General features: G+C 40.5%; 1 protein-coding gene across 1 annotated transcript in view; it reads right to left on the minus strand.

Moving 5' to 3' along the window:
- LOC139712267 (nuclear distribution protein nudE-like 1-A) overlaps positions 1-26,015 on the minus strand; it is a 297,794-nt gene that overhangs the window by 214,507 nt on the left and 57,272 nt on the right. Inside the window, exon 3 of the mRNA XM_071624108.1 lies at positions 19,676-19,824. Within this exon, the coding sequence (XP_071480209.1) occupies positions 19,676-19,824 (149 nt within the window). The remainder of the gene's footprint in view (positions 1-19,675; positions 19,825-26,015) is intronic.

The following is a 26,015-nucleotide window of genomic DNA, read 5'->3' on the forward strand; positions in this document are numbered from 1 at the left end:
GATTTTATGCATATCATAATGTACGGAAGAGATCCTAGAGACACAGAAATTTACGCGATGTGTAAAAAAAAAAAGAGTAAAATACAGGGAAACCGGAGTTCTCCGTTTATTGGCCGTTTTAAAATCTTAAAAACGGAGAAACTCCGGGAAAAACGGAGAAGTTGGCAGGCCTGTGGAAATATCAATCGAAGAACTAGCTCATGAGTTGTCATCGCAAAGATCATGATTCTAATTACACACACCATGATTCTATAGCCTTTCTTTTCACCCGTTTGTAGAAATATTGAACAGTTAAGTATTTTAAATGCTTACTGAACTATAGAAAGGGATCGATTAATCACAGAAATATATGATAGGCCACTTATGCCCAGGCAAATTCACTACGAGTATGTGATGCAGCCACTACCCGGTTAGACAGCAAAATCCTGACAATTTAGCGAACATCGTTATGGCAGACTTTCTGGTTTCAGTCAGGGGAAAAGAAACTGGAATAGTTAAGATGTTTAAAATCCAATAAATAATATGAAAAGCCTGAAAAATAACACATGACTATGCTTTATAGTAAACAATAACTAGATATACCCAACAAATTTTTGCATTCTCTCACACAATGAGAAGATGAAATCATTCCCCCTCTCCTGTGAGGCAGTGGAAGTTGCCATAACCACCCCTGCAAGCTTTTGGAGGTACGTGCACTGGCTGTACATTATTCAATCAATGCTGAACATCGTCCACAGTACTCAGTACACGTACTTTAGAATCTTTTAAATCGTGCTGCTTGTACTCAAGCTCAACGATGTACTATTACTAAGGCATACTTAGTATTATGTCGTAATGTTTGTTTAGTCAATTTTTTTTGCGGACTAGCCAAAATTGAATCAGGGTAGTGATATGACAACAGTAAGTGAATAAAGACAATCTGAACTTATTCGTTGCCCCATCGTGATGTGGAGCGAGTTTTACCTTGCATTGATATTTAAAAGGCGAGTTTTCTTTCTGTTAGAAATCATGTAACTGATCTCTGCAATATATAAATGTACGAGTAGCTATAGGCCCTATAGCTTCTTAGTCTAAACACGATTTCAGTCGATTTTGCTATTAACAGTTCAAGTTTTGCGTTTGTAAACGGCATTCACCGGTGCTTGCTTGTTTGCTTGCTTGGTAGGCCTAAACGTTTCTGTCATGTGGCTGGCAGTTCGTGACTTAATCTCCACTTCTCTTTTACGGTCAGCAACGAGTTGATAACCAAATTGATATGGTTCATCAACAAGTTGGTGCACATAACATTATGCAATGCGTATTCATCACATTGGCGCGATGGCATAGAAAATCAATGAGCAAGCACTAATCTTTTTTTCACGCATCACACTGTGTCTTGTAAAGTTGTATACAGCATGCAAGGTGTCTCAATGACCCCTACACCACAGACTTTCAAGTACATTGTACAGAGTAACTTTGATCAAAGACAATTAGGGCTTGCCGATTTCAAAACAATGTCCACGCCACGCCTCGTGCGAACAAAAGACGGATTAGGAGGCAACTCATTCACTAACTACACAGCTCTGTCGCTGCATAGAATTGCACTGCGTCTGGTTGAGCTAACTAGCAATTCCCTCAGAAGAAGGCGACGGGCACTCTACCGTTTCGGGACAATTTTTCACAACAATTTGTGACTGAAAAAAAAAAATGGGAATGAACTGGACGACGACAATTGCTCCTGCGATAATTGTTCTGGCATGTATTTTGTGCATGTGAAAAAGCGTTCAAACTTTGTTTCCAGTCTACCGTGAAACTCGATATAGGCATAGGAGATCCTGATATAACAAAATAAAACCCAGATATAACAAACTAAGTTCTCCGGTCCCAACGAATTCATTTTCTGTTTTGTATTGTTTATTGTCTACTGATAAAGATTACAAAGAACAAAATATGTCTGTCTAAAAGATCTCGTCATAGCGAGCTGCCACGTGTTGACTTTGTATAATTTTTCGCATGGTGTTCGGTGCTGCAAATTTCGGCGAGGGCCTATTCATTGTTTTATTTCCGTTGATTCTCATACCTCGTTTGGTACAATTTCTTTCGTTTAATGTCACTTTATTCGTTCCCTTTGTTTCGAAGTACCGTTATGTAAAAATTCATTCAGGTGTCTCGCACTGCACATGCATTTTCGTAACGGCCATTTCTCCAATTTGCTGTAGTATTTCGAAGGAAGTTCGATCCCAGCCTCTTTGGTGTGCTGTGTGATATTTTGTAGTGTTTGTGTTGTTGTCTGGGTGGTTGTTGGTACTTTGTGATTAGTTTGCTTAGGTGTTATCTCGAGTGATGATGGTGGTCGTGTTCCTGAATTTTGATACGAAAAGGGCCAAATGATCTGAGTGATGGTAATGATAATTACTGATGCTGGTGTAAAAGACAGCTTGTTGAGCTACGTGTACTCCGTCTCATTTTATTTCTCCCTCTTTCACTCTTCTTCTTTTCCCATGAATGATGGAAAAATACATGTACACCTCACCTTTGTTAAGTTAAAACTAAATGTTCATTCCCAGCAAAGAAAAAAAATAAGGGGAAAAACATGACAACAAACAAAATTGTATGCGGTCTCTTCAGATAGAAGAAACTTGACACCCCCGCCCCCCCCCCCCCCCCCCACGGCCCCCTTTGTGGGAAATTTCCAAAGAAGCATGCGCCAGACCCCAGGTGCTGGCCGGACGAAAGAATGCGCACACTGGAATTCTGGTAGTTAACAACGTGTAAATAGCCTGGTAGTAAAATCGATCGAAGAACTAGCTCGTGATCTCATGATTCTACGCAACACATCATGGTTCTATAGCCTTTCTTTTTGGCCCATAGCAGAAATATCGAACAGTTGTCTGTATAGTGTTTTAAATCAGGCATTTCAAATGTTCACTGAACTATAACTAGAAATGTCGCTACAGCGACTGGTTATACCCCCGCCAAACAACATTTCATAAGCTTTGGTCAAAACAACATTTCATAAGCTTTGGTCAAAAAACTGAGGAAGTAGTTAAATCCGCAAGATCTTTCCTTGATCTTCCGCCATTAATATGCCGTTACCATGGCAACTTACTTTCGGGTACTGTCGAAAAATGCGTCTTGCACATCTACAACAATCACTGGATTCAAAATTGAACCACAGAAATACTAACTACATTTGTAGTAGATCCCTATATGAAAGGTCTCGTATGCATGCCGAGGAAAAAAAAAAATCACTACGAGTAAACAGTACTCGCTAGTATGTGATACAGCCACTACCGAGTTAGACAACAAAATCATGACAATTTCATGCTCATCAAAAGTAAATATTACTACATGTACTTAGATGATGGCTATCAACATTCGTTCGGTTTTTTTTTTGGTTTTTTTTTGTTTTGTTTTGTTTTGTTTTTTGCTCGTAAAAGACATTATTTCTTCGTATCGAACGTAAACTGTTTACCGTAACCAAGCCATTAAGCACAGCTACTACGGCGCATTCGATCCATGGAACTTGCAGTATAGGCCTACAAAGCCAGAAGCACATGGAGCCTTCCTTTGAACTTGAAAGTGCAACACGCGTTTCGCACATGACACATCCAAACACAGCGTGGCATTTAGCGATAATTATTGTTAGGGCAGACTTTCTGATTTCAGTCATGACAGAGGAAAATAAACTGGATACTTCGGAAAATGATGTTTAAAATCCAATAAATTGAAAAATGAAAAAGCCTGAAAACAACACATGTCTATGTTTTATAGTAAGCAATGATTGAAAACACCCTTAGAAAGTTTTGCATTCTCTCACACAAAAAGGTCTCTTGAGAAGATGAAAGCATTCCCTGTCCCCCGTAAGGCAGGGTTACAGTTCATTATTTCGAAGGTTCGTTATTCCGAAGGATCTTTAGTAAGAAGGTTTGTTATTCCAAAGCTTCGTTATTCGGAAGGTTCGTTAATCCGAAAACTAAATAAGGTTTGTTAGTCTGAAGGTTCATTAATCCGAAAATGAAATAAGGCTTGTTATTCCGAAGGTTCGTTAATCCGAAAATGAAATAAGGCTCGTTGTTCCAAAGGTTCGTCACGGACCCTATTTCATTTTGGATCAACGAACCTTCGGATTAATGAACCGTATTTCATTTTCGGATTAACGATCCTTCCGAATAACGAACCCTATTTCATTTTCGGATAAAGGAGCCTTCGGAATAGCGAACCCTATTTAATTTTCCAATTAACGAACCTTCGGAATAATGCCACAAAATGTCCGGATTAACAGACCCTTTTTCATTTTCGGATTAACGAACCTCTATATAGGGAATTTGTGTGTTTCGGCATGTTACGACACCGAGATAACAGTCCATGTGAGCACCTCTCCAAGTTTGCCGCCAAGGGACTTCGATAGCTGTCATGCATGTCTGTGGGTGTATAGGTAAGTTAGTAATCGACGCTGAAAATCATCGAAGAGTCCGTCGACGTTCAATCGACGAAGGAATTGCAAACCCAACGGCTGCTTATAAGATACCACCAAGTTAGGAAAAAATGAATTTTGTGAAAACAAAAACAAATGAATGAACACGAGTGTGGGCAGGTACCAAGGTAATGTGATACACATCGATGATAACATTCATTGTTCTGTAATTATGTTCCCTATCTATATACATTCCCCCTTTGTCTTATAATACTAGATGAATGATGATACTGTTGTCTCGTGAATGGACAGAGAAAAATAAATCGTGATAAAGGAACAGTCACTGATGCCAACATGTGAATGTCCAGACCCCCTTCTTTGATGAACATTTTAAATCCTTTCGTATTTAATCAGTGGGTATATATAGACGAAATCTAGATGAAAAGTTTAATGACATAGGTTTATACAGACTTAAACTACTTTCATGAATGTGACAGCTATGTAGAGCAGGTCTATATCAGCAAGATGATCTCTCTTTGAAAACAACGTGGTTTTACCAAGAACAGACAACGCACCAACGCGCGCTGAAAGATTAAATACTACGTTAGTATGCTTCATGATAATGACAACAATCGGCCTCGTATCTACTTGCCACTAAATACACTGTATTTAGTGGGTGCTGTTCGTTTAGAAGGTTCGCTATTCCGAAGGTTCGTTATTCCGAAGGTTCGTTGATCTGAAACACGCAAATTCCCTATACATGTTAGAGGTTCGTTAATCCGAACATTTGTGGCGTTATTCCGGAGATTCGTTAGTCCGAAAATGAAATTCGGAATATTGAACCTTCGGAATAACGAGCCATAAACCTACTTAAAAAGTAGCACGTAAGGAACTAACACAATTTGCTGAAGGTCTCAAAGAACGCATTTAAGAGAAGAAAACGAATCACGTTTTACTTCCAAATACACGTGTTTGTTGTAAGTAGTATTTAGAGTAACTTTACACTTCATTAAGACATTGTAAGATAATGATTAATCTTCTCTTTTTGCTAGTACAATGTGCCGCTTTCTATTCATTAAAAAACAGCAGTCGCCATTCAGAGAGGGACGCGTCGGGACGCATGATGACGCACATTCTGCAGAAAGCAAAATAGAATGTGATGAATTGTATGTTGGCTTTAAGTTGTTGGGACCTGGGGACCATTTCATGAAGGAACTTGTCGGATAAAATATCTGACAAGTCTCTTCTATCCGACAAGTTTTGAGAAATTCTTTAGTCTGATGGCTGATTTCTCTGAACTTGTCGGAAATAATTGACTTGTCGGACATTTTATCCGACAAGTTCCTTCATGAAATGCCCCCCAGGGCTCGCTGGCCCTGTGAGAGATTTGACTTGCAACTGCAAATAGGTACTCAGTAATACTGTTTTGCCTGAAACTTTGCGTTGAATTAGAAACAAACGCAAATTGGCATTGGATTAGTCAAGGTTGCGTTCGATATTTTAATTTTTCCCTACGAAATCGAGCGTCCGTTTAGCAATGAACTTGCTTGCGTTTAAATGCAAATTTGCGTACGGCTCGCTCGGGATCGGGCGGGAACTTGCATTTGTTGATGCTTTTTATACCTCTCACAACTACTGTCCACATGGGCCTCACAAAATGTCATCCCAAGCTCAGTGCTTAGATTATGTGCACTATACTATACCACAGGCTACTACACAGTCATATAATGCGTATCGGGGATTTTCGGATCGATATCAGGAGTTGTAGCGAACGAGTAGTGCGAAACGGTAAATTCGCGATTTTTTGTAAGCATCGGGCAGCAATTTTACCTTGATACATAATGCCGAATTTGGTTTGAAATTGCACTGTTGAGGAGCTGAATCATGTCACAATTCATTTCTGTAACCTTGAAAATCAGTAAGTGTAATTTTCAGGTCAAAACAGTGCGTGGCCCCAAACCTTGCCGATGGCTTCTCCGCTTTGTTTGCTCGTAATATGCAGCACTTTCTATTCCATTTGATTAGTGAAGGTTGCGTTCGATATTTGCCTACGGAATCAAGCTCCCTTTTAGCAATGAACTTGCTTGCATTTAAATGAAAATTTACGTACGGTGCGGGGACTTGCATTGATGTTTTAGCTCTCACAAGTCACAACTGTGCTTCATAAAGCTTCATCTCAAACCCAGGGCGCAGATTGTGTGCCTAAGACTATACTCGGACGCTGCACTACACGCACGCGTATCAGGGATTCGGATCATGAGTAGCGAGTGAGTAGCGCGAAACGGTAAACTCGTGATTTTTTTAAGCATCAAGCAATATTTATTGCATTTCTTCCTTAATAAAGCCTACTAATTGCCGAATTTGGTTCGCAGTTGCATTGCCGAGGAGTTGAATCATGTCACAATTCATTTCTGTAACCTAAAATACATGTATCAGTAAGTGTAATTTTCATGTCAAAACAGTACGTGGCCCCAAATCCTGGATTGCCGATGGCTTCTCCGCTTAGCACTAGTAGTACTATAGTAGCACTTAGCTTTCTATTCATTACGAAACAATAGTCGCCATTCAACGAGGGACGCCTCGAGATGCATCGGGACGCATCGGGAGGGTAGAGGGAAGGAGCTTATTTTGCGGACGTAGCGAGACAGCCACGAGGTATTAAAGCGCCTTTTCGTACATACAACGGTCCATTTGTGAGTGCTCGTCTTTTACAAGTATACTTGGGAGTTAGCCGACGCTTTGCGACGCTCGGTGGCGCCCGCCGACACACAGTCTAAACTAGTGATTGTACGCCGTCGCTAACTGTCGCTGGGTGTCCCTTGACGTCGGAAATTGAAAGAAATTTGCGGAAGCGTCGCACAGCGTCGCTCTCCCGTCTCTAATTTACCAGGTGCGCCTTAGTTCAGGTATAAATCCCATTGTCATGTACAGACACTCACTCGCTATATTTTCCTTTGTTTTGTATCGGACGCTTCATTTCTTTACTGCTGGAAATTTTTACAGGCTTGTAGCTGTAAGAGCTCTCCCATAATGACAAGAATAGATAGAGCAGTTTTTGTTATGCAAATAAGGGTCAAAGTTCATATTTGAAAAGACCAATATTAAAATCGAGATGATCTTTGACACACTTTATTGTCGTGTTTCAATTTGTCAAGGACGACATGGTACAGATACACTGTACTAAGAAAACCTGTCTACTTAGGCCTACTTGCACACGCAGACACACGTACGGGACTTTCCATGTGGTTTGCCATTGTTATAAAAGATTTGATCTGAATTATAAAGGTACAAAAAATTCGACTTTACTAACATATTATTGCAGCAATATAACTTAAAGTCGCTTTATTTCATTGTTTTTGTTGTCGATCACATGTGACCGATATCTGATGACTCCCAGCGTATCACCTAACTCGTCTTTTACAGTGACAGATTTCATGTCTCGTTTTTGTAGTTTTTGTAGTTTTTGTGGTGTCGGTTGGGATTTCGTAATTTGTTCGCTAGCCTTAGGTGTTCATCTTGAAGTAATGATGGTTGTCGTGTTTCTCAATGTTATAGGAATAGGAAAAAATGATTCAGAGTGATGGTGACTATAATTAGGGCCTACCGATGCTGGTGTAAAAGACAGCTTGCTGCGAATGCTGAGCATACGTGTTTAGTCCTTCGTCTTATTTCATGTCTCCCTCTTTTACTCTATTTCCCCTCCCTTGAATGATGAAAATAAAAATTATATACATGTCTACCTCACAACAAAAAGAACCACATACTAGCAACCTTTGTAAAGCTAAATCTAATTGTTGATTGCCAGCAAAGAATAAGGGGGAAACACGACAATAAATAGAAGCGAAAAGATTGTATGCAGTCTCTTCGGATCGAAGACACTTGACATCCTTCCTTCCCCCCTTGCGGAAATTTCCAGAAAACCAGGTGCCAGACGCAGGTGCCAGACAAAAGAATGCGCGCACTAGAATTCTGTTAATAAACAGTGTGTAAATAGCCTGGAAATATAGATCGAAGAACTAGCTCGTGAGTAGAATTAAAGGAATCATTACACAGGGTGTTACAAGGATCATGATTCTATAGTCTTTCTTTTGGCCCATAGTAGAAACATCGAACAGTCGATCATAGTCTGGATAATAGTGTACTTGTATACTTGATTATTTTAGATGTTCCTGAACTATAGAAAGGGATTGATTAATCACTTGATTTATTGAATCACAGAAAGACAATAATTATGAAAGGACACGTCTCGTTTGCAGACACAAATTCACTGAGTATATGATATGCAGCCACTACCCGGTTAGACAGTAAAATCACGACAATTTCAAGCTCATTAAAACTGCGTATTACTTTTCAAAGTTTGAAGGAACTTCACCTATGAACTGTGACGGTCCACAATATATACGAAGATGTTTTGGCTATATCAACATTCGTTCGTTTTTTGTTTTGTTATGTCTTGTCTGTTTGTTTGTTTGTTTTTTGTTTGGTTTTGTTTTTGCTCGTACAAGACATGATGATTTCTTCGTATCGAATGTAAACTGTTACCGCAATCAAGCCATTAAGCGCAGCTGCGTCGCAATTGATCCATTGAACTTGCAGTAGCCTCAAACAAGGCAAGAGCACATGGCACTTGTTTTGCACATCGGCACATCCACACACAGCGTGGCATTTAGCAATCATCGTTATGGCAGACGGTCTGATTTCAATCATGGGAAAAGAAACTGGAATACTTGGGAAAATGATGATGTTTAAAATCCAATAAAATGAAAAAGCTTGTAAAAACGCATGGCTATGTCACGGCTCCACATTACCTTTTATTTTTGGTGGCCCGATCCAGCCACCAAAATCAAGAAAAAATATTAAAAAAAGATCAAGAAAAAATCAAGAAAAACATAAGAAAAACTATGTCGGTCATACTAAACATAGAAAAATAAATATCAAGCATTACTGAAGTGATACAGGTACCCATGTCTAAAATAAATGAATAGAAAATTCAATCATCTTACTGTTATTCCGAGTTCTAAGATTTAGCATATAGGCTTATAGATTATTACAAAAGTTGATGCCTATTTAGGTGGTCAAAACTTATGAGAAAGTGGGAGCATTTGCAGACATAATTTGTAAACATCCGACAGTTGTTTTAGCATTGTAAAGAGCCGAAGGTTACCGTTATTTCATTTCTGATTGTAAAAGCAATCATCCAACATTTACTAGCATTTTAGCACCTTACGGAGCCGAATGTTACCGTTAATCATTTTCAAATGTAAAAGCAAACAACCGACATTCATTTTAGCATCTTACAGAGCTGAATGTTATCCTTATTCATTTCCAAACGTGAAAGCAAACATCTGGTATTTATTTTAGCATCTAAGTGAGCCGATTGATACCGTTAATCATTTCCAAATGTAAAAGCAACAATCTGTTATTTATTTCAGCATTGTACGGAGCAGAATATCTACCGTTATTCATTTCCAAATTTAAACACAAACATCCGACATTTATTCTATTATCGTACGGAGCCGAATGTTACTGCTGTCCACTTCCGAAAGTGAAATGAATCATCTGACAATTATTTTAGCATCGTACAGAGCCGAATGATACTGCTATTCACTTCCAAACGTAAAAGCAATCATCTGACACTTATTTTGACATCTTCTGGAGCCGAATGTTACTGCTGTCCACTTCCGAAAGTGAAATGTATCATCTGATAATTATTTTAGCATCGTACAGAGCCGAATGTTACTGCTATTTACTTCCAAACGTAAAAGCAATCATCTGACATTTATTTTGACATCTTCCGGAGCCGAATGTCACTGCTGTCCACTTCCGAAAGTGAAATGAATCATCTGACAATTATTTTAGCATCGTACAGAGCCGAATGTTACTGCTATTCACTTCCAAAAGTAAAAGCAAACATCCGACATTCATTTAATGATCGTACGGAGTTAAATATTATTGTTGTTCATTTCCGAACGTCAAAGGAATCATTTGACATTTATTTTAGCATCTTCCGGAGCTGAATGTTATTGCTATTTACTTTCGAACATAAAAGCAAACATCCGGCATTTATTTTATCATCGTACGGAGTTGAATATTATTGTTATTCATTTCTGAACGTCAAAGCAAACATCCGGCATTTATTTTATCATCGTACGGAGTTGAATATTAAAATTGTTATTCATTTCCGAACGTCAAAGCAAACATCCGACATTCATTTAATGATCGTACGGAGTTGAATATTATTGTTATTCATTTCCAAATGTCAGAGGGATCATTCCACATTTATTTTAGCATCTTCCGGAGCTGAATGTTATTGCTATTTACTTTCGAACATAAAAGCAAACATCAGACATTTGTTTTATCATCGTACGGAGTTGAATATTATTGTTATTCATTTCGAAACGTCAAAGGGATCATTCAACATTTATCTTAGCATCTTACGGAGCCGATTGTTACCGCTGTTCATTTCCAAAAGTAAAGGCAAACATCCGAAAAAAAAGGAGGTTGAAAAGTACGAAATAAAAACAAAATACAAATTTTTGAGCTGCTGAGTACAGTACTAATTTGTGCTTCCAAAGATTGGCGGCTTTGCGTATGTACTGGATCACTCACACATGGCTCGCTCTGCGATCTGCTGCTCCGGGGATTGGGCGCGTATAGTAACAGTGGCAACTCTCAGTGATCGGAGAGAGAAGCACCCGTAAATTTTGCGCAGCGGAATCTCGGTGAACGTGGTATAATACTGCGCTCACTGTGCACCTGCGTGTGCAGGCAAGCAAAGTGGAATCCGTAATGGACCGTGTGCGATGCGGGTACGTCGCACATGATTGACGATCTTGCCTCAAAAAGCGAGCGCCGAGCAAGTAACTGTCCAGAATGCGTTCGAAGGAAACTGCAAAAAAATATTTTTAAAAGGGAAAAATGACAAGAAGGGGAAGAAAGATAACAAAAAAACTATGGGTGCGTTTGAGCGCTCTAAAGCGAACCAAAGCGTACCGTACCGAACTGTGCCAGATTTGAAGCGTTCGAGTGCTCCGTTGAGAAAGCGTACCTCATGAGTTATTTTTGGAAAAGGTCACACATTTTTGTAGCAAGAATGTCATCCACCTGGCGCTTGAACTACTTACAGCTGTTCCGAACAAAGAGAATGATGTCTTTGCATTGTGACGTATGCGCATGATACGCGCATGCTTTACAGCGAACTTTTGGTACGCTTTTGGTACGCTTTTGGAGCACATCGCGAAGTGGTCCACTTGTGGCTCGGTACAGTACGGTACGGTACACTTTAGGAGCGTTTGAGCGCTCCTCTGGCACGGGTACGGTACGGTACAGTTTGCTTTAGGAGAGCGCTCGAACGCACCCTTAGGCATGGCGCAATAGAAAGCATGGCAACTCTGAAAATTACGCGTGGCAGTCCAAATTTACGCATGGTGCAAAATTGGTTGCCACAATTTACGCGTGGCGCAAAATTGGCTGCCACAATTTACGCGTGGTGCACCCCCCACGCCTGGCGAGGACGTTGTGCGGAGAGTAGTGTACCATCATAAAGGCATATCTTCCACTGAGAGTGATGAGTCATGATGCAATATGCCACATGAATCAATTGTCTTTCTTATCTGTGAGGCAGCTCCAGTTTAGCACATACTTCAAATATTTCTTTGTGGCGGCATCAAACATGGGATCAAAGGGAATAACACGGTTGTTACTCCATCTCTTGAACCTCCTTGAACAAACCCATAAAATCAAGCATGCATACGGAAGCCCTAAACTAACGACTTTTTTTGCGCTGCCCTGCAGTTTCAACAACTTTCTAACATTTACTTTTCGATGCAACATGAACACTCGATCGCTATTGGAAGTACAAGTAATTATTTTTGAATATTCCATTGCAATTTGTGTGTGAATAATGTTCCATGGTGACAAAGCCCAATATTTTAGGAGTAAAAGTAGTGGCAGTAAAAGTAGCGACAGCAGAAGAAACTGCCGTGTTTTCTGCTCGCGGTAAGCTGTCTGCAGGTGAGTAGGTGACCTCATAAACAGTCACACAGTAACTGTCTGAGCGCCACGTGTCTGTAGAGCACGCAGTGAGGAATTCAGAGAAACAAAACAGAATGCAGTCAAGACAAGGTTGTGAACACCAACTTGACCAAGAAAAAAGGAAAATTCCCACAATGGCAAGGTGCCAGACTTGGGGAAGGGTGGGGGTGGGTAGAAAAGAGAGCATTCAACAAAGGAAACCGCGCACACTGGTGCATTCCTGGAGGTTATAAACAGTCTGGGGCTTGGCGGAATAATGGACACAAGGGCGAAGACCCAGGATGTCAAACATTATGATTCCTTATCACAGGCTATTTTTCTTTTTCTCTTTATTTCTTATCTGCATTATCTCCCATTCATCGGTAAAAAAAAATAGTATACTATGTCAAAATTAAAACAACTTTTTTTTCCTGCCTTATTTTTTTTCCCACTAAATTATCTCTTTCCTGAGTTATCTCCACTGATCAATAAAAAAAGAAAAAGAGTTACGTTCGTTTCTCACAGTTCACAATCCGAAGGTTTTTTAATTCAAAAAAATGAAAGAAAAAAAAGTTTCGGTTTTCAAAAGGTTCACTTTACCAAATAAGAAAAAAAGAAGAAAAGTTTAGTTATTTTGAAGGTTTGTTGATTCAAAAGCGAAATAAAATGTGTCATTCTGAAGATTCCTCAATCCGGAAACCAATAGGCCGTAAGTTTCGTACCACGTAGATCTATGTACAGTCAACCCTGTCTATAGCGGGCACCCAAGGGAGATGAAAAAAGTGGCTGCTATAGACAGGTTATCCAACTTTGTGTGCATTGCTTACATGTACATGTATCATCGTTGTATACATCTGTACATACTTACATACATGTACATGTATAATGTGTGTACGTATGCACACGTGTTTCATGCATTGAACAATCAGTGTTTATGACATTGTTGCATTATTATGACTGACTGAGTGATGAATGTAGCAGTGGTGATCACTGAACGTTGCCCATGAATGATTGGCACGACTACAAAGCAGAAAAACATGCTGAATTTGGCTGCTATACAGGATAAAATCTACCGCAGGAAACAAAATTTGTGGCCGCTGGCCGCGTTAGACAGGTGGCCGCTACACACAGGGTCTTTAACAGGGTTTTTCTCTTGGGGGGGGGGGGGGGATTTTTCAGTGGCCGCTATAGACCGATTCAAGCGACTGTTCATGGAAGTGCGCCCTCTTAAGGCGACGCCATAACTGGGGGCCAAACAGGCCGGGTCGGCAAGCGCCGTGCGTGCGTGGCAAGGGCAGCCAGTGCTTTTACCACCCGGCGCCAGCCGGCCAGCTAGCTATCTCTGGCGCTGGCAGCGATCGACGCATCTGCATTTGTGACAACTGGAGTCTATATATATATTTTTTTTTTTTGCCAGCTAATTAAAAATGAATAAAATTAAACAACTTATACCGACTATGAGCGAATGGGTAGATGACATACGGCTGTAGCCAAAACTTGAATTTCAAGGTAAATATCGGTATGATCCGTGAGTGTTTGTAGACTCTATTTCTCTGGCGATGACTTGGGTACTCGCGTGTAAGCCCCGTATATTCACATATGTGTAAGACTTGCAAGAGAATAAAAACCGCTGGGGAGAATTATTGCTAGGCGCAGGCAGACGTCTTGCTAATAAGCCTAGGCTGTTGGCAAGTTAACTGATATAATTAAATACAAATAATGAATAAGAATCTTGAGCTAGATATGGCGCAATAAATTGCAAGCTATCAGTTAACTTAACCTTTTTAGGACAGGCTTTTACCTTTTGCCTTTACTCGGGAGTGTCGGGCCAGCAGGGTAGAATCTGTCTAACGTTAGATCTTGTCTAGAAATCGAGGCAAGAGTCCAGACTAGATCTAGACCTATTGACTTCTACTCTAGAACCCCACATCCTATATCATTTTCGGTTGTCGATAACTTCAGGCAAGCCTAACTATTAAAGTAAACCAAACGGAATATAAATCTAGGCGTTTCTAGGCCGTATATGCCTAAACTTAAGTTACGACTACGTCGCGTGATGTCTACAACCGAAACTTCGAACTTTTCTACTGTTTTAGGTCTAAGTAACCGTGCATAACATCACGCTAACGCCTAATATTATAATCTACAAAAGTGATTTTTAAATCATACTTTTAATATGATTATGAAGCAGATGTTTGCCACCATCCATGGTTTAATATTTATAAGTATCACTTTATCAAAAGTCAAATTCAGAGTTCCAGGCCAAAATTGAATAGGCCTATACCCTATGGTCAATTCAGTGCTGAACATTGAAGAAGTGCAAACAATATAAGAATTTAACGCATCTTGAAACATTTATTTAGCTGTAGTGTAGGTTGTAAAATGTTTGTCATAATAATAAAGTCTAGCCATGAAGTGGATTCTAACTTTGGCAAGTAGGACACCAAGGATTTAAAAAAAAAAATCAGTAAATAATTATCAAATTCTTTGATCTAAACTTGTCTTCTAAGATAAACAACATATTTTACGAATATGCAGTGATAACCTGATTAAATAGAGAATCTAGTAGACATAGTTTGTTTCGAAATCTGTGCATTTTTATACCGTTGTATTTCACTTAATTGTCTTTAATTTTGCCTTAATTTATCATGCGTCAGCGGTGTCTGAATTTCACACACTGCCGTGCAGCTTCCATTTCCATTTTTTTTTTCTGTTACTTTGTGCACCCAACAACTGCACAATGTGTATTCGTGATCCTTCCTTTGAAGCTTTCAAAGTAAATCAACATGTCTGAATCACTCGATTTGTCCAAAAGAAAGGCATTAAAAGCCGCTGAATTACTTTTCCACAGAGTGAGTAAAGAATCACAATATAAGCGCGGCGCCCGCGCCCGGCTAACTATGCGCGATGGGTACGCTAGGCTGCTGAGCTGCAAGTGCAACTCGCTGGGTAGCTAGCTCGCTAGAAGCCCCCGTTGGCCCCCAGTTATGGCGACCGTTATAGCGCCGCTAGCGGCGGTAGGTGAATAGGTCATCGAAATTGAATCGGTCTATAGACAGGTGGCCGCTAGGGCAGGTTTGACTGTACCAGTTAGGTACATGATAATTTGTTTTACGATTAACGATCTTTTTTTTTTTCAGATTTACAAACCCTGGGAATAATGCCACAGTAATGTTCGTATTATCAAACCCTTACATTTTCTTTAAGAAACATCTGGAGATTTTGCGAGTTTCATATTTGAAATAACGGGTCATCCCACGAGACCCGACACCAATGAGTCATACAGCCTACGAGTTCAACATTGAAAAGAGGTCCATGAGTCATACAGCCCATGAGTTCGACACTAGGCAAATAAAGTTCATGAGTTCGACACTCCGTAAAAAACAGCCCACGAGTTCGACACTAAATAAAAACAGCCCACAAGTTCGACAGCTCCAACACGGGGTTTAATGTGTCCGTCGCGTGGGCCTTGTTTCCTTATGTCGAACTCATGGGTTGTATGACTCATGAGCTGTATGACTCGTGGGTACGGGTCTCGTGACGTGCACCCGAGATAACGAACCATCAGAATTTCCTTTCAATGGAATAATGCATTCCGTGCAAGGAAATCAACCATTTTAAACTAAAAGATAAACTTATTTCTTACGATTAATATTTCCATGTTTTCTATACATCCTTGTAAGGTATCACTCACTGCTACTCATCGATAAAAAGTAAACTATGTCAAACCACGTAGTTAACTTATTTCTTGCCTTAAAGATTTTGTCTTTTCTTGATTGTCCCTTATTAATATTCAGAAGGTTTGATAATCACAACAACAACAAAAATGAGAGGAAGAAAGTATCAAGGTTCGTTCATTTGAAAACGAAAATTGATTTGGTACACTGCAAGTAAGTTTATCCAAAAAAGTTTCGTACGACGTGATTCATTCTCTAATCGACGAATCTTATTTCATTTCAAGAGAAACGAACCACCGGAATAATGTCACAAGTTGGATAAACAAACCTTGGTATGTATTTTCGGATGACAAACATCTAGTCGGCACTGGGAATCTGCGTGTATCGGATTTGCAATAACGAACCATTGGCATAACGAACTTTATTCATTTTTTTTTTCGGAAAATAAACACCACGCCTAAAAATCATTGATATGTCAAATAAGAATGAAATTTATTTCTTACCTCAAAGAATATTCTTTTCTGAGCTATCGCCCAATGCCCGAATAAAACGAATGGTGAGAGCTTGTTACTCTGAAAGTGCTTTATTCCAAAAGTTTGTGAATCCCAAAATGAAAAATATGGCCTATTAAAGTGAAAACATAGTTTTGGTAAGGGTTTGAGAACCAGTCTGGCACCATTTCATATTCGCTTGCAATATATCGCAAGAGTCTACAAAGAAACTTACCTGGCTGACGCAATTTGCCGGGATGATGAGTCGTTTTGGAGTATTTTGAGATAAAAAATAAAAGTCGGTAAACCGACTTTTATTCCAGAAGGATCCAGACTAACTCGGTCTCAGGGAAAACTCGACCCTATTTCAGACAATTTACACGCAGTTCGTGATCGCCATATTCTACTGTATGTTAATTGAACAGACAGGAAAGTGCATGCTAATCCTGTACAAAACAAATGGACAGCGCGCGGTCCTCAAGCGTATTACGCACATCACCTGAGTTGCTGAGACGTGCTGTCTTTGAAGTTGTTGTTGTTTATCAAGCGTCTTTGATTGTTTTTAGAGGTGCTTGATAGGCGCAAACTAATTTTGCATGCGCACCAAAGAGGTTTTTTTTTGATGCGCGCGTTGTATCAACTCGGACCATTACTGCGAGTAGCCAGAACACGAAGCGCTATACAGGCCGATCCCATAGTACAACACTGTACAATCCAGAGGGACAACCAAGACAACTCAGCCCGCCGTCAAAGCGAGGCCGAGTTGTCCCCGAGTCCGAGTTTAGCCTGACCCCGTTCGGGTAAGTTCTGAGACTGAACCTTTTTGGTTAATATTTCGCATTTTCGTCGTTACCCATCGAATATCTTATTATTACAGCGTTATTCCGCACATTTCTTAGGCATACGTTCACATTTGGGAGCGAAATTTGATAACTTTTGCAGGCGTACCAGAACTATGTTTTGGCTTTAAATTCTCTGAAGGTTTGCCAATCCAAAAATGAAAAAAAAAAAAAGGTTGATTTATGATTTTTCAAACAAGAATTTTCATCGCTTACCTATTTTTTTATTAGTTTAATGTCATAATATTTCATGATGGTATGTGTTCTGTCTTAACATGGCAAGATGGGATTTTTTTTTTCCCATCTAGGGTCAAAGAAGACAGTGACAGGAAGGAAATGAAAAGGATAGAATGAAACACTTGCTCAGCAGGCTCTTTTTTATTGATATAACACAATAGTGAATGCAAGTACAGTTCTAAATAATTCATTAGTGGGAAAATGAGCAAAGAAAATGGGATTTCATCGAGTTCTAAATAGAAACTAAGTTAGCATCGAGATCACCATTTGATTACAGACTGGACCTGATGCAAACTTATTGTCAAGCTTTTGGTTGAGTTTCTTCAGAGACATGAATTTTGGTAGCACTAAACCCGAGTGAACAACCAAAAGGAAAAAATTAAAAGCAAAAAAAAAAAAATAACAATAAAATGCAGGTCTCTAGACCACTCCTGTGCACGAGCGAGCATCAGCCCCCATGTCAGTGTCACTCTCATCATAGGCCCAGGCTACTCGTGTCGTACTCGCCAAAGTCAACGTCATGGTCACACGAAATAAATTGCATCATCATAAGAGTTCCTACATCAACAGCACCAGAATCATTATCACCATCACTATCATTCCAGCCAATCTCATCCACCGCAAAACCCTCAAAACCACTCCCATCATAGTCACTCTTACAAAACACATCCGCAAATGATTCAGACATCGCAGACCTAGCTATACATGGAGAAATGGAGGCGGAAAACTATGATGAATACATAAAAACGATCGATGATGGCATTTTACCGTAGAAAAAAATACACCGAATATCTTGCACCGGAAAAAAAAAATGGGACATGGAAAACTAGGGTGAAAACCCGATGCTTGAAGACGAATGACGAAGACACTTTATGGTAAAATTACTACACGGAAACAAACGAGTGGGTGCCATACAAAGTACGATGTTCTCTCACGCACAAAGATAATCTACATTGTTCAATCAAAAAACTCAATAAACACTCGAACAAAAACTCGCCTCCAAACCTATTGCAAACGAGGTACTGTAAAAGTGGATATTTTCGCGCGACTAATTTTTCGCGCTTGGCCCGGTAAGAAGAGTTTCGCGTGTTTTTAATTCCGCGGAATCAAGACATCACGCACAGGAACATATGGCAAGCAAAAATATTTGCGTGCTTTTATTTTCGCGCTGGTTTTTGGTTGCGTGAAATGTGCGAAAATTACATTGCAAAAATTTTCACTTTTACAGTAATCACTTAACAAAAAAGAACAAAACACTCAGAAGTACGACTGTACTCTGAAAATAATGGGATATAATGATACGAAAGCAAAAGAGAGAAAAATGAGAGAAATGGACGGGAAACCTAGAGAACTTACGCCACACTCACTAACGTAATGCGACACAGGTAAACAGATATCGTCACACACTCTCTGAGGAGATTGATATCACGATACCGCGCATAAGAAATCACTGCAGTTGCTGGGGCAACAAAGATGCATGCGCGCTGTAAACATGAATATTGATTAGTTTCTCAGCAGGCTCGAACCCCTGATAGTTGTTATAGCCAATAAGACACATTCAAAAATTAATTTCTTTGCATAAATTATTTTTCCGAGTCCCAGTAAGGAGCTCTGTGATTGGCTAAAATCATTCTACAGCTCCTGGCCAAGTCTGAGGTCGTGGGACGCCCTCTTCTGGTCGTAAATAAGGCAAACCACGAAAGTTGTGGGATATCATGGGAATCGGTTAAACAGATTCAGGGTGGTCCACACCTTTAATTCTGAGCATGTTGCAAGCTCTGAATGTGAAAATATTGTGGAAACTATGTGCACAGAGCGCACATCATGAGCACGTAGTGCACAATATATAAATTTGAATTTGAATTTGAATTTGAATATTTCGCCTCAAGCAGTTTACTGTGCAGTCCTATGATCATATCAGCAAATTTTACAAGTAATTTCTCCACATAGAGCCTGTAACTGAAGGTGAAACAGGGAAAGAACATTTCTCAAACTTCTCCTAGTGAGCAGCTATTGGCTTACCTCTTCGACCTCTCTAAATCATCATTGGTTTGTTCAAGCTCCCGGATATACTTCTGAAGCTCCTCACGGATAGCCTTTATCTGTGCTAATTCATCTTGCAGCTCATTAATCTGTCGTAAGTAGTTGTTCTGGGACATTTCAAGTTTTTCCTGCAGAAAACAAAAACACAAAAATTACTGTCAATTTCTACATCATCAGTACAAATGCAACTACAACTATCACTGAATGTGATTGATACCCCTACCTAAAACTGAGCAAATGGCAATGCATTGCTCACCATTAAAGGAGACCTCTGGATGATTTTCAGACTTTTTACATATGAACAACTATTGGGTACAGAGTTTCAGAATTTATTGTGATTGGGATGAGGAATAAGAATGTTTTCAAACTGTATAACAAATCACAATGAACAAGGATGATGACATGGCAGCCTCACTATAAGAATGCATGAGTAGGGGCTCAAGGAAGCAGAACAAAAGAAGAAAGCATATATTGCATAAATTCTACACATACCCGGCATGTGAACTTGCAAGCACGTAGTAATGTGATGGTATTACATTGCTACATTTCTGAAATTATGTGAGGCTCCTAGACCCCGTTTACAGTGCAGGGCTGGGCCGAGCCCAGGCTGAGCCCGGCCTCAATTGGCGTACTCGGCCCAGCAATTTTGTCCGTTTATAGTGGAGGGCTCGGCCCAGGCTTTTAATTCAAACCTTTCAATATTTTGTCGTAGTGGGGCTCTGCTTGTAAACAAACAACAGTATTATTGGGAGCGCGCCGGTCGCAATTTGGTACCGCATTTAGCCCACTTTGCGCTTACGGTGAGAAAAGGCCGGGCTTGGCCGTGGCCGAGCCGCGGCAGAGACTAGACCTCCAGAACTTGGCCAAATGCGTGGCCGATTTTGGTTCCGCATTTGGCCTTTTGCACGCTTACAGTGAAATGAAAGCGACTGAGCCCGGCCCTTTCACTCACTGTAAATGGGGTCCTAGATGTCATCATCCCTGTTCAGTGTAATTTGTGTTGGGTTTTTTTTATCAGAATTTTGATTTCTCTGCTCAAGGACCACAATAAATTCCACAAATCTATCAATGGAGCTGTTGATTTATGTACTGTATGATGTGAAATTATGAGAATCGTCTGCAATGCCCCTTTAACCAAAGCAGTGTTTTGCACATCTCAAAACTATAGTGGTTACATCTAAGTGCAAAATCTTAAATGTTCAAAAACTAAGGGAATTTGCTCACTCAACAATATTTCTATATGTTTTTATTGACAAAATGTTGTTACCATAGCAATACATTGTGTTGTTACCATAGCAATACATTGTTCAACATTAAACCGACTACCTATTGAAATAATCTGAAGTATGGCAAATTATACATTAACAGAAATCTAAGAGCATTTAACAATGTCAATATATCAGTTTTGATACCCGAAGGATATCCATATTAAAAAGCTGTATTCTTTTTGCTTTTCTGAGCGAGAGACAGTTATGATTTTGGCTCTCTTTTGGATGACGTAAGTATGTGTACGAAGTACCGGCGCCAAGCGGCGCGCTGCGAAACAGCGGGCGCGTGTGCGTGCACAGCAGCCATGTACGCACAGCAGTAGTTGATTTGAACGGCGCTGTGTTTTGGAAGGCAGCTGCGAGACCTGTGGCTGTGTAAGAAAAACAAAAAATATGAATTTTTCAGAATTTAAAAAATCGGTAAGCCAAACCAATTAGGAATAGGTTAAGCTTATTACTTACTAGATGTTCCACTATATAACTGATTCAATGGGGCTGAAAAGCCCTTTATAGGGCAAGTTTAGCTGAAAATTTTACGGATCGGCGTGAAGTAGGCCGTACAGCATAGACCTAGTTCTGCATTTGCAATAAAGTGATACGAGAAGATCTGTCTGTACTCGGGACTGATCATGCTAACATGTTTTACCATCGTTAGGTAAGAAGCCCAATTAAAGAGAAGAGACAGATCTACGATCAGTCTATTCACTGAGATGACAATTAATTTTGTATTACAACCATACTAGCCTACAAGTACAATACAGGTATAGGCCTACCATATGATGTAAACACTAAATTAAAACAGTATCACCTACTTGACAGTCAGTAGTCTAGATCTAGAGATAGTCCATGCAAATTGATGTGTACGCCTTGGGAAATCTGAAAAGCAGGAGTTGCAAACAATGCATGGCAGGGACTGTCCATGTGGATGTCTCAAATTCCAGAAACCTGAATTTTACCAAAATCACAGGATATGCTTAGTTGCTTATTTCATATCCATGTGAGTTTCATGTTTCTCGCGAGTGATTGCGGCATACGTACGTTGCATGCACAATATGAAACTGAACTTAGCTGTCTATATTATGCGAGGAATCTGTCAAATGACCTAGAACAACAACAAAAATCAATGTTCAAATAATTTATATGGAAAATTGAGGGAAGTCGGATGAGAAATGCAGTTCTTAGATTGTACAAGACTACAAACAGACAGACACACAAACACACACACACACACACACACACACACACACATTTCTCAATAACCGACTTCTTTTAGCTTGTTACAATCATTGCACACCAAAGAGATGTAATCTCTTTGTTGCACACTATTTTCAGCTCCTGCGGTAGTCCTCACTCGCATAATATTTAGACAGCTAACTTCAGTTCTAGATTGTGCAGGCAGCGCAAGATGCGATCTGTCAGGTCATGTTTGTTTTCAGCGGCGCTTTCCCATAACCGATTTCATTCAAATTCACATGAGTAATTGGAAATAAGCTATACCCTGTGATTTTGGTGTAATTTTGTTCTGCAGCATTTGAGATATAGGACCCCGTTTACAGTGCGAGGCTCGGCCGCGGCTCGGCCCAGCCCCACTTCAGTGTAACTGCGCAAAAGGCCAAATGCGGGGCCAAAATTGGCCTCGCTCTGGAGGTGGTCTCGGCCGCGACCGAGCCCGGCCTTTTCTCAGTGTAAATGCAAACTGGGCCAAATGCGCGGCCAATTTTAGTCTGGCTTCCAAACCCTCTGCCTCTACTATTTCGCTATTCAGGATATTAAGCCCCTCAACGTCGAAAACTAGTATAGTTTAACATGGTTTTGTCCTGCAAAGGATTTTTCCTTCGGCAAAAGCCGACGGAATCCAGTTGGCAAAGGGTCTGAAAACCAGACTATACCATATTGCATTTGTTTACAAGCAGAGCGCCACTACAACAAAATATTGAAAGGTTTGAATTAAAAGTGCGGCCGAGCCCGGCAGTGTAAACGGACAAAATTGCGGGGCTCGGCCCCGCAATTGAGGCTGGGCTTGGCTGCAGCTCGGCCCAGCCCCGCACTGTAAACGGGGTCATAGTCTACATGGACACAACAGTACAAGCTACGCGGGCTTGTTGCATGTAGGGATTTTCCAGCATACCGGACAATTTCTGAGGGCGGACAAGGATTTGGGTGAGTTTTGCATGTGTTTTACTTGCTGGACGCGTGCTACTTAAGTTCTACTTGCGGGTATTCTGTGTGACCTGCATGTCAGGCGCTAACTGCGACCAGCCCCAACACGCAGTGTTGGGGCTGCGCATTGTAGCAGACATGATCATGACAGGCGAAGTATAGCGCCTAAAAATCAATATGAAATCGCAAAAATTCTGCAATATGAAGACTTACAGGTGAAGATGTAATGTTGAAGACTGACTGCGTTCAACTTTTGGTTCTGGCAATAGTCCCTTTCTGCTCGGTTTGATGAGTTAAATGCGACTCGGTCGAGAGGAACTCGGGAGAACTACATCTTATACAGTCAATGGATTTGAGATTTGTGCGCATGCGCTGGCCGTCAAGTCGAGTAGCTTTGTGGCAAGGCCTTATCATACTGTTGGCAAACCCTCTCGCTGTATATTGCGTTGCTTTCTGGGTGGGTGCGCGCGCGCAGGCCTTGTCAGAAGGCTAAACGCATTGCGACTCCGCCAGCACATGAATATTTACGTGCGCAGTGTACTGCATACTGATTTCGAAAATGGTGAATGGGATGGGGAGCTAGGACTACGGACCCGTATATGGCCGTGAAAAAAACGTTTTTTCAAGATCATTGGACCAGTGTGAACAAGAACAAGGTGAACGAAGGGTATTAATTAGATAAGAATCTTATGTATACTATAAAAGTACGTTTTTTCCTCGTGATATTCGAAACTTACGGAGGTGCGAAAATCTGTGACAGACTGTGTATGTTTTTCAAGCTTACCGATATAGCACTCTATTGACTCAGGACGCTCCCACAGTGTGTAACTGTGTATACGGAGCGTCCCGGGGTTAGTCAGGCGCGTGGGGGCTGACAACTCAGTGAAGGAATTCCTTTGAAGGAATATTTATTTGGCAGAGGTCCCAGAGAATGTCATAATCCTGGCCACAGCCGACTCTCAACTAACCAGCAAAAAGGTAGTAACTGACCCTCAACATGCACATGGGTTAACTACCTGTGACTTGCGGCAGCTAAAGGGTCTCCTACTGGCGTTCTGCTTGCAATCCCCGCGAGTAACCCGGGCTGCGGGTAAATCGGACTTGCATGCACAGCTATGTACAGCTACGTGCTGAGTACTGTCACTGTGCAGGCCATTTGTGGAGACCTCCAGGTAGCAAAAATTGTTCCACGCAAATCATAAGCAAGGCTTGCCCGGAGAGGTGTGACGGGCCCTTGAGCATGTTCAAACTTGTTCCGGGTGAGTCGCGGGGATTGCCCACAGATGTCCACGCAGAACACCAGTACAAGGGTCATGGCGGTAGCACCTCGCAGGCAACTCCCATGCAACTAGCCAGTTTAACTAGAGCATGAGTAGAACATAAGTAGCACACGTCCAGCAGGTAGGACGCACTCGAAACTCGCCCAAATCCTTGTCCGCCAGCAGAAAATTACCCTGCGTGCTGGAAAATCCATACACACAACAAGCCTGTGTAGCTTGCCTGGAAAGGTGTGACAGGGCCTTAAAGGGAGGCAGTCCGGAGAATTTTCACTGTATGATAAATAAGAAGAGTAAAAAATATAACCTTCACCAATTTATACACGTGGAAAGCAAACACTGTCTCTGTACGCGATTTTTTAAAAATAATTCCTGCAAGCGATCGTGTCAGAGCCTGCAAAAAGGTGCAACGTCATTGATGCCCAACTCACTAAGTTGACAGCCGTGCCTCAGAAAACCAATTTAAGTGTTCACAGGGTTCTTGTTAATTTTTTTGACAGCAGGTAATTAGTCAGTCACAGGCAGTTACCAAATTGGCCGGGGGTCCAGGGGGCCGCCTAGGCCCCCGGCGGGGTTCAGGGGCAGCGCTCCTACGGGGGTTCAAGGGGGCAGCGCCCCCCTTGAAGCTGAAAGGAAAATAGCATTCTGGAGGGCCATTAGTGGCTTAAAATGACACCATAATTACACTCTCTACAGACTGTGAGAAATACAAAAATACACAAGTTTAGAAGGAAAACTGCAGGCAAAAAATTTTACAATCTCCAATGACCATGTCATGATGTGCCTGCTACATCCTATTCCTACTGCTTTAGATTTCTAACTACATGAACTAGTCTACAGTACTTTTTGATGCCATAATAGGAACATAGGGGTATTTTCAAACTGTGCAAAATGGAACATAAATCTGAATAATATATAATTACACAATCCAGACTTATATCCAGAATATTTACAGCAAAAAAAATCAACATGAAATTGACATTTGTTTTTGTCCGCGCAGCCAGGGCTCGACACTAACGTCGGGCCACCAAAAAAAAGTTGGACGTTTGTCTATACTTTTGGAAATGAACAGCGGTATCAATCGACTCCGTAAGATACTAAAATAAATGTCAGATGTTGCTTATACTTTTGGAAATGAATAACGGTAAGATTCAGCTACGTAGGGTGCTAAAATTAATGTGCGATATTTGATTTTGCATTCGGGAATGAATAAGGATAACATTCGGCTCCGGAAGATGCTGAAATAAATGTTGAATGTTTGCTTGACGTTCGGAAATGAATAACAATAATATTCAACTCCGTAAGATGATGAAATAAATGTCGGATGCTTGCTTTTACTTTCAAAAGTAAATAGCAATAACATTCGGCTCTGGAAGATGCTAAAATAAATGTCAGATGATTGCTTTTATGTTCGGAAGTGAATAGCAGTAATATTCTGCTCCATACAATGCTAAAATAACTGTCGGATGTTTGCTTTTAAATTTCGAAATGAATAACAGTAACATTTAACTGTGTTCGATGGTAAAATTAGTGTTTGATGTTTGCTTTGACATTAAGAAATGAATAACAATAGTATTCAACTCCGTACGATAAAATAAATGCCGGATGTTTGCT

The sequence above is a fragment of the Diadema antillarum genome, unplaced genomic scaffold, assembly GCF_040938485.1.
Source record: "Diadema antillarum isolate AM-2024a unplaced genomic scaffold, OU_Dant_1.0 seq00001781_RagTag, whole genome shotgun sequence".
Classification (NCBI taxonomy): Eukaryota; Metazoa; Echinodermata; class Echinoidea; order Diadematoida; family Diadematidae; genus Diadema; species Diadema antillarum.